The sequence below is a fragment of the Candoia aspera genome, chromosome 3 (genome assembly GCF_035149785.1).
Source record: "Candoia aspera isolate rCanAsp1 chromosome 3, rCanAsp1.hap2, whole genome shotgun sequence".
Taxonomy (NCBI): domain Eukaryota; kingdom Metazoa; phylum Chordata; class Lepidosauria; order Squamata; family Boidae; genus Candoia; species Candoia aspera.
Window position 1 is genome coordinate 2153558 of NC_086155.1, and position 9702 is coordinate 2163259.

General features: G+C 46.2%; 1 protein-coding gene across 4 annotated transcripts in view; it reads right to left on the reverse strand.

Annotated features, from left to right (window-relative positions):
- The window catches only part of ASXL1 (ASXL transcriptional regulator 1), a 35905-nt gene extending 26563 nt beyond the window's left edge, over window positions 1–9342 (reverse strand). Inside the window, exons 1-2 of one of the 4 annotated variants that reach the window (XM_063296828.1) lie at window positions 8807–9324; window positions 18–100 (exon numbers count right to left, since the gene is read on the reverse strand). In XM_063296828.1, coding sequence (XP_063152898.1) covers window positions 18–100; window positions 8807–8866 — 143 coding nt within the window. In that variant the 5' untranslated portion in view covers window positions 8867–9324. Of the gene's footprint in view, window positions 1–17; window positions 101–188; window positions 208–8806 lie in introns of those variants that run through there. The other 3 variants (XM_063296826.1, XM_063296827.1, XM_063296830.1) reach the window with 3 other exon arrangements.
- Between the last annotated feature and the right edge of the window lie 360 nt (window positions 9343–9702).

Consider the following 9702-nt stretch of genomic DNA (forward strand, 5'->3'; position numbering starts at 1 on the left):
GGAAGAAAAAGACTAACCTCATTTCTTTCAGGCCCTCAGTTTCTATAACCTGCAGAATCTGTTTTGGGGTCATGGGTCCATCAGAATAGTTTTCCAGCACCTGAAAAAAGAGAAAATCCCAGGTTTAATGCACAAAAACTAACCCAAGGATATTCACCCGGAATTTAAAGGCAAGAAACTGGCTTAACCTTTCTGCAAAACTAACTGGGACGAACTTTAGGCCATAACAGTTTAAGTACACACCAACATATATTTAAAGTGGTAAAGTGGTTTGGCAGACTCTTTCAACCGCTGCTGCCTCAGGGCTGAGCTAGACCAGACACAAGAGATTCCTGGTCCTGGATCTCTGTTGTTGTTGTTTTTTTTAATTCAATCATGAGGATGGGTGCAGCATAACTCAAATGAGTCACTGTCCCCTGAGGGGACTGTTTAGCCTTTCCCCTGAATGTTTTTCACATCTAAATTGCCTCCCTTCAAGATGTCACTTGCCCCACTCAACGAAATACCATGCCCAGAAAGGGGATGGGCAAGGAGTCCAGAACTGTTCTGAGGCCACATAGTTCTACCTGCTCCCAGGAAGGAACAATTATTAAATATAGAAGGGGTTGTTATTAAAGACGTTCTTGGCTCCAAGGAAGCGCAGCCAGGAAAGATTTTGGAAAATGCCTCAAGCAACCAGCAGCAGGTAGAAAAGAAGCACTGAATACAGACAAGGGCTCATTTGTTGTAAACTTTCAGGCAAGCTTGAATACGGAGATTCAAGGATGCTTCTATGGACTCAAGATAGCTAGTTTTCCTTCTGCTGATTTTAGACACCTCTCTCAATAGTTATTTTGGGATTCTCCTTTGCCTTTCCCCAGCACAGCTTCACAAAATACAAAGGTTTTGGGATATGGAACGGGTCCACTTTCTTTGGCTGGAGCATGTTTTCAATTTCCCCTTCCTTCCACACCATTCAGTTTTTCCTTCGCTGTACAACTAAATAGAGCAAAACCCAACACTTGTTAAGACGATCAATATAGAATTTTGTGAACCTCTGTCTTTTGTAGATAGAAAGACAGAAGTAAAGTTAACATAACACTCAACAAAAAGAAAAGTAATTTCTGGTTCTCTTGCTGTAAAAAAAAAGAGGCTTTTAAAAAAAAAAACAGGAGCAAGCTTGTCGTTGTTTATTCGTTTAGTCACTTCCAACTCTTCGTGACTTCATGGACCAGCCCACGCCAACGCTTCCTGTTGGTCGTCAATACCCCCAGCTCCCCCAGGGACGAGTCCGTCACCTCTAGAATATCATCCATCCATCTTGCCCTTGGTCGGCCCCTCTTCCTTTTGCCTTCCACTCTCCCCGGCATCAGCATCTTCTCCAGGGTGTCCTGTCTTCTCATTATGTGGCCAAAGTATTTCAGTTTGGCCTTTAATATCATTCCCTCAAGTGAGCAGTCTGGCTTTATTTCCTGGAGGATGGACTGGTTTGATCTTCTTGCAGTCCAAGGCACTCTCAGGATTTTCCTCCAACACCACAGTTCCAAAGCATCGATCTTCCTTCTCTCAGCCTTCCTTATGGTCCAGCTCTCGCAGCCGTATGTTACTACGGGGAACACCATTGCTTTAACTATGCGGACCTTTGTTGTCGGTGTGATGTCTCCGCTCTTAACTATTTGATCGAGATTTGTCATTGCTCTTCTCCCAAGGATTAAGCGTCTTCTGATTTCCTGACTGCAGTCAGCATCTGCAGTAATCTTCGCACCTAGAAATACAAAGTCTTTCACTGCCTCGACGTTTTCTCCCTCTATTTGCCAGTTATCAATCAAGCTGGTTGCCATAATCTTGGTTTTTTTGAGGTTTAGCTGCAAGCCAGCTTTTGCACTTTCTTCTTTCACCTTCATCATAAGGCTCCTCAGTTCCTTTTCGCTTTCAGCCGTCAAAGTGGTATCATCTGCATATCTGAGATTGTTAATGTTTCTTCCAACAATTTTAACTCCAGCCTTGGATTCCTCAAGCCCAGCACGTCGCATGATGTGTTCTGCATACAAGTTGAATAGGTAGGGTGAGAGTATACAGCCCTGCCGTACTCCTTTCCCAATCTTAAACCAGTTCGTTGTTCCCTGGTCAAACCACATCCGATTTGCCCAGGCTCATAGATCTTACATTCCAGGTTCCAGTGGTGTGTTGATCCTTAGAACATCGGATTCGCCGTTCACCACCGGCACTGTTGGCCGCTAGCCGTCCTTTTGGCTTTGAGCTAGCTGCATCATCACGTCTGGGGCTAGTTGAGCTCATCCTCTGTTCCTCCCCAGTAGCATTTTGACCATCTTCCGACCTGGGGGTCTCATCTTCCAATGGTATACCGACATATCTCTGGTTGTACTGATCCATTTAGTTTTCACGGCAAGAATACTGGGGTGGGTTGCCATTACCTTCCCCAGGGATCGCATTTAGTCTGACCTCTCTGTCATGACCTTCCCATCTTGGGGGGCCCTTCACGGTTTAGCTCATGGCATCATTGAGGTGCTCAAGCTCCAGCACCACAAGGTAACGGCCCTTTGCTGAAGAGGAGCAAGCTATACTCACTAAAACATATCAGAAAATACTCTATTTTATATAGTATCTTCCCTGTCCTAAAATGCATGCAAATATCTATAATGTCAAATTTCATTTAATGCCCCTGCAATTGCTGGCCTTTCCTCATAAACTTCATCAACGCAACACAGGGGTGAACAACCTGCAGGCCATGTACACTCCCCAGATCATCCTAAAATCAGCTGCCAAAATTCTGCTGCAAAATGGCTAATTTTCAGCAGCATGTTTTTAAAGGATCAAAGTGGCTGCACAATTTCTCAATGCCTCAGTTTGCCAGACCTCATAACAGTAACATATAATAATAATAATAAAAATACTTTTTAAGTATATCTAATTTTTAGTCCTTAAAACAAGCATCAACTTCTAGCGTCACTAAAAAGGACAGTTAAAAGTTAAAAATGCTAAAGCAATGCAAACATTGACAGGTTGTTAGAAAACACTGCAAAGAACAGCAGCTGGAAAACCCTCCATACAGGCCGGACAGCGTTGAGGAAAAGCAAGAAGCTCACAATCATTCCTGCCTCTGAAAAGAGAGAAAGTTCAGTCTGAATCCCATATTCTGCTGTTATACTGTACTACTACTAGAAAATGGTTCACACTTCCCAAGAAAAGCAAGGGAAACCATACCTACTCAGATACCTGTGAGTGAATTTAGTTCGGAAGGAGACTAGGCATTGGAACCTGTGAAGCACACACAGCAGACATGCCTCTGGAATCTAATCAAGGGATCTAAAACGGTGTTAAGCCTCAGGGCTCTGAAACAGCCATTCTAATTCAGTGCAAAGATAAATACTAACATATTTTTAAATGACACAAGTCACCCGAAGGATGAAGAACACTGAACCCTTTGTAAAGAGTTATGCTTTGGTGAAAATTGGGAAGCACTTAAATTAATCAGGAGCTTGTGACGTTCAGTTAACAACAGTCCCCAGGCGGTGTGCTATTCCAGGAGATACACACATAAACATCAAAGTATAGGAAGTATGTTTCTAAGGGGCATGATTTCTAGACAGGAAATGTGTCATAGTTATGATCCCTACCTTCAACAAGAAGACATGAACTGCACAATGGCTATGAAGCTGTGAAGCAGCCCGCTGGCGCTGAACACAACATTATAAAAAGCACCCACATGACTTTTGGGGATGTTTCTAAGAACAAACGCTCAACAGCCACTGTGACTTATTTCCTACAATTAAAATATGAACACACATTTTGCGGCTGAAAGAGCAGAATGCTAAAAAGGAAGACGTCTGCTACAAATCCTATCAGCTCAGAAGTCACTTTAAACAACGCGTGGAGAAGTGAAATGTCACTTCGGCAACAAGGAGGAATGACATTTGCTCTGCTTCTCCCGTTATATTCTAGTTCAGCAAAGAAGTTTCTGCAAAGGTTCTCTGAAAATAGTCGCACTGGAGGCAATTCCTGCAATCATCCATGCTGTGCCGACCCAGACAACACAGGCCTCAAGGCTACCGTGCCTCCAGTTAGGTCTTTCCCAAGTTAAGCAGCTTGACCTTGCTATGAATTGTGCATCCCTTGAACTGCGTGCATTTAAAAGCTTTCAGAGGGTCAGACTGGAACCCACCAGGCACACAAGCAGTACCCAAAGCTCACCCTCCGAAAATCAGTACTTCGGAGAGATGCACAAGCTATTTCATACGAAGTACCAAACAGCTTTACAGCCAGCTTGAAAGGCAATCCACAAAGCAACAGCAGGGACAAGAAATTATCCAAGTAGACAATTCAACCCAAGGCTGGGCCAGAAGCAAACCAGAAATAGATCTGGCACATATAAAAGTGTCACTAACGTTGAGACCCACATCCAGATTTCAATCTCAATATTTTCTAGGGTGGGCCAAGTGGAGATACAGACCCTATTCGCTGCAACCATCCTGCCCTCCCAGTATCGCAGCTTTTTTGCACACCGTTGGCCGATGTTAGAACAATATTCAGCAACAGGAAACGAAGCCTAATGGAACACACAGAATTTTGCACCAGTGCAGACAAAAGCTACTCAGTGAAGGAGACTGCTTAGCTATTACTTTTCACTGCATCTGAAGAGATGAAGAAGGGGGGGGGGGAACCACTACCCAAACAAACTATTAGATCCGCTCTGGTAATCCATCTTGGCTAGATTCCCAAGATATATTAGTAGCCAAGCCAAAGAAAACCTTGCAGCAGTGTCCAATTTATTTATTTGAATGCCAGTGCTACGTTATCAGCAGAGCTCAGTACATCCCAGTTCTAAAGCATTCCCCCCACTGTCACAGACCCTCCTGCTGTATCTTCAGATTTATCCCTAACACTCTTCTTAACAGATAAAAAGGAAGTTTGAACTGCTTAATTGAGACACGAAACCAGCCAAAGATTAAGATTTTTCCCATTCCTTCTTGCATTCCTTGAAGTCATCTCAGCACATGCCGATAATTTGGAAAGAGAGGATTTTCTCTCTCTCTGTTCCACCAGACTGAAGATTAATGCAGCACACAACTCTCTTTCTGCTTTCAACATTCCTAGGACTGAGAGACTCTCCTGTTCCTCCTCCTGGTATGAAGTGAGAGATGAGGACACGTCTTCTGCTCCTGCAACTTCTTCATACGTGCAAGAGAACTTTGGAAGAAGGGGCCTGATCCTCTGCATTTCACATAACACAAAAGAGAATCTTTTACTTTCCAGCACCTGAGGGAAGGGCCTTTATCATCTGTTGGACATTTATGAAAGAGTCAGACTCCAAAATTATTCTATAAATGCCCAATTTTCAGTAGTGACCACATTCTACTGTTTAAAAAACATGCTATCATTGTAAGAACAACTTTATGCTAAATTTATTTATTTTTCAAATTTTATCACCGCCCATCTCCCCCGAAAAGAGGGACCCTGGGCGGTGTATTAATTATTAAATGTGTATTAATCAGTTATCAAGAGAGATGCAAGCAAGTCAGCTAAGAATAAGTTTCACCCAGAAAGAGGAATCTTCCAAATGGTGGCCAAATGATCTGTGCACTTTCATAGTTGTTGTTTTTTTTAGTATGTGAAAAGAAAGGTTACTTCCTGAAACCCGTCTCTGAAAGTTGCAGTAGAACTAGGCAACTGAATAATGCACAGCCTACAAAAAGCTGAGTATGCCATTTGCAAGACTGCGGTTGTTCACTTCACTTTACAAGTGGGGAAAATGTTATTTGAGGAAATGTATTAACAGATGAGGAATTTATTCCTTAAATAGATATAATCACATTCCAATTCTCCATACAATCCTCACATCTCTTTCTGATTTCTAGAACTGTGGAATAGGATTTTGTTTTTTAAAGTATTATCGCAACCCCACCTCCCATGCCAAAATACAGAACAAACCAAAGACATTGCTCCATTCAAGATTTTACAATTTAAAATTTAGGAAGAAATCCTCTACAATAGCAGCCACTAAATATATTCCTGAAAAAATCATTCTCAGGTAACCTTGGAAAGTAATGAATAGAGACAGAGAACGTTCAGATTTCTTTAACACAATATCTATATATGTATGTTTTCCAATGGCTCCTACCACCACAACCTATATTCAAGTAAATGTTCATAAGACTGCAACCCATGTATATAAAATAAATGATTTTGCTCCAGAGCAAATGACATCAAGTTCCTTATTCTGCACACACCTAAAAGGAATATATTTGAAAACAGATATTGAGAAATTTAACCAACACCTACTAACTGCTGACAGCTTTTTCAGGGAAAATGTTTTCTTCTCTCATCAAATGTAATTGTAGCCCTCCCCACTTGAATACAGAAGTAGAATTCCCAGTTTGTATTCAGCTAAAGCATTCTGCTGGTGAAACACAGGGCCAAAAGAACTTACTTATATCAGTTCAATTCTAAGTGCTTTTGCTTACAAAAATTATCTGGATGTACTTCAACAATTCTAGCACAGGAATAGAACTGGGGAGCAGCTTTTCGTAAAAACCGTAACTGCATGCTGTACAACTCTACAATAGCTGTAGAAGACATAACAATACAGGATTGTTTCTGTTTACAGAGTTGATTTCAGAAAGGAGCACAGAAAGGAGGATTATCTCCTGTGGATCTGGAAGATGCCACAAATGCCCCGACAGCACTTAAGTCTTATTTCTGCTTGTCAAGGAAGGCTGTGCAGATGCTGAATTGGTGCCTGGGCTAAATAATGTGCCAGATGAGGTCAGTACACTAAGATAAAATAGGTGTAAGCAGCTTGCTTTTACCAATGTTGAATTACAGAATTAACATGTATCCCCCCTAAAAGGTGAAAGTATAAAATGTAGGATTTTTTTTTAAATAGCTTTTCCAATTGTCACACAACTAGCCTTAGAATACTTTTACCAGCTTTGGCTACTCAACCTTTCCTTGATAATCTGACTAAATGTGTGCTTTGTAAACTTTTTCATAGGGTTGCAATAATTCACTGTACATAAGTGCCCTCAAAGATGAACAAGGAACCTCAATTAGTACATAATAAAGGTATGCAAAACAGACACCTCCACTACCAACATTCTCAGGTGGTCTGTGCATTTTTCAGAAGTTTATCATCTAAAACAGGAAGTGATGTTTGTTGTCCCAGATCCAGCATAAGTTTATCCTTTGTATTAGTTTTAAAAAGGTTTTATATACACATACTGTTTTGTACCTTACATGACATTAGTGACTTGCTTTGTGCCGTTATTCTGGCATATTTAGATAAAGGATGGTTAGAAATACAAGGCATGTCCAACGCTGCTGATGCCCATTTTATTATTTTCCTTGCATAAACCAGCAGGTAAGAAATATATACCTATAAATCTATATATTTATAACCCATATATAATGTAGGTAAGAGAGAGACCTATAACACTTTTGTGCACCACACAGATCACCTTTGAGGATACTTATGCTGAGTAGTTTTAAGATGTGGAAACATCAAGATGTCACCTAGTCAGTCTGAAGATGGAAATACACCAGCACTCACATTCATGTCTTCTCTAGTTAATAATGACACATTAACCAGCTTTAAGGATAATTAACCAGCTTTAAAAAGAAGCTACTTTAACATAGTTCGTTTTTCTCTCTTATTTATTTATCTAGGGAGCAAATATCACAGCTTTCACTGCCTGATAATGGAAGGCATATCCATCTCTGAAGATATCCATCCCTCTGCACTTGCTGTCTTCCAATCTGATCCAAGGTGACTGAATGGTGTGACCCACTTAGGAACTTATGGAATACTTATCAATTTGAAAAACATTTTCCTTATTCCATCTTCTCTCTCCTCTTTGTCTATTCCTTTAAGGATGTACAGAGAGAACATACGCCATACAATACACAAATCCATCCTTATGCCAGCATGTTTATAATGGGAATGGCCACCTTGAGTCAGACTGAAAAAAGTTTCTATTTCAACAACAGAGGTAGCTGGCTTCCAACTTGGAAGTTAATTCTTGAGTGCTGATCCAGCAATGTCACTATTTTTTGCAGTCTTCCAGCCATCTCTTCCTGCGGTCATCACCTGGTGCTCTGCTTCTGGGGTAAGTACACCAGTACCACCATACCGTGTATCACAACAAGTCTGCGTAATGTGCTCCAAACCCATGAAGTACATACGGCGAGACACCCTTTCAAGGCTTCCTTTCACGCTGGGTGAGAGTTCAGCGAACACGGGATTAACCCTAACCCCCGATCGAGACACAAACTGAAATTCAGTCCCACGCCTGACGGTTCTCTCCCTTCCAAGCTGAGCCTCCTTCTGCAAGCTGAAGCCCTTGAACACCGAGCTGTGAACTCGGAAATCCGGGACAGCCGCAGGCGGACCGTCCTTAGCCTCCGTCCTCCCCCGCGCCTAAGGCCGAAGGTAGCGCCGGGGCAGGCGGGGCTGCTTCAAGGATTTCGACCCGATCCGAGGCGAAGCCCGCCAGAAGCGACCGCACGGACCGGGGCCTACCAAGGGACCACCGATGGCCTGGGGAGGCTTCCAAGGGCAGAAGCCGGGCCCCCGACCCATCGGCCCGTGCCGCAGCCCGGGCCCTGCGGGCGACCCTCCCGCGCCCCGCCTTCTACGGACGGGCCCGCAAGCGCAGCCCCGCAGGAACCGGGAAGCCCCAGGGGCGCGGGCCGGGCGGGCCGCGGCCTGCAGGCGCGCCCCCTCCCACGTGGCGCCGAGGGCCCCCGAGGAGGGCCTCCCGCTCCCCCCGTCCCGGAGCGGCCCGCCCGGCCTCCCCGGCCTCGCGCTCACCAGGCGGGCGGCCTCGGCCCACGTGCGCTCCTTCTTCCTGCGCTGCTTCATCTCCTTCATCTTCCTCCGGGCGGGCTGGGCGCGCGACGGGGACTCCGAGCAGGCCGCGGGCAGCGACGGGAGCGCGCCGGGCGAGGAGCGACCGTTACTCGGGCGCGGCGCGGGCGGGGGGCAGGGTGTGGGCGCGCGCCCCGGGCGGCTGAGGGGAAGCGCGAAGTCGACGGGAGAGGAGGCGGCAGCTGAGGCGACCCCGCGGGCGCGCGCGTTAAGGAATGCGGCGGCGGCGGAGGCCCGACATAACAACCGGAGGGGAGGTCAAAGGTCTCCGCAGGGGCGGGCGGGAAAGGAAAAAAAACGGAGGAGGAGGGGCGGACGGCGCTCGAGAAGAGCCTGTGACGGAGGCGCGCTAGGCCCGAACGGTGGCCGCGGAGGGACAACCCGCCCCAATCTCCGAGGCGCGCGCGGGCGAGGGAGGGAGCGGGCGAGCGTGCGAGCGTTCGAAGGCGAGCCAGCCGCGCGGGACGACGGGAGCTGCAGTCCCGGAAATAAAAGGAGGGAGAGGCGAGCGAACGGGCGAGGTGATGGGCGTGCTACCCTTCCCAGAATGCTCCGGGAAGAAGAACGCGGGTCCCCAGGCAGCGCTGGCCACGCCCTCTCCTCGCGCAGCTGCCGCGGTGCACGATGGGTAGGGCGACGGACGGGGAAAGGCCGGCGACCGCGCTCTGGGCTGAGGCTTCTCCCGCCGTACGGCGGAGAACCAGGCCCCGCAGCCGGCGCCCGGGCGAAGGCCGCTCCCGGTAGCCGAGGGGTGGGTTACAGGTGCGGCGCGGGGGGAAGAGCAGCGAGCGTCTGGCCCGCTCTCCGCCACGCCAGGTGGCCGGACGGGGCCGGGGGGC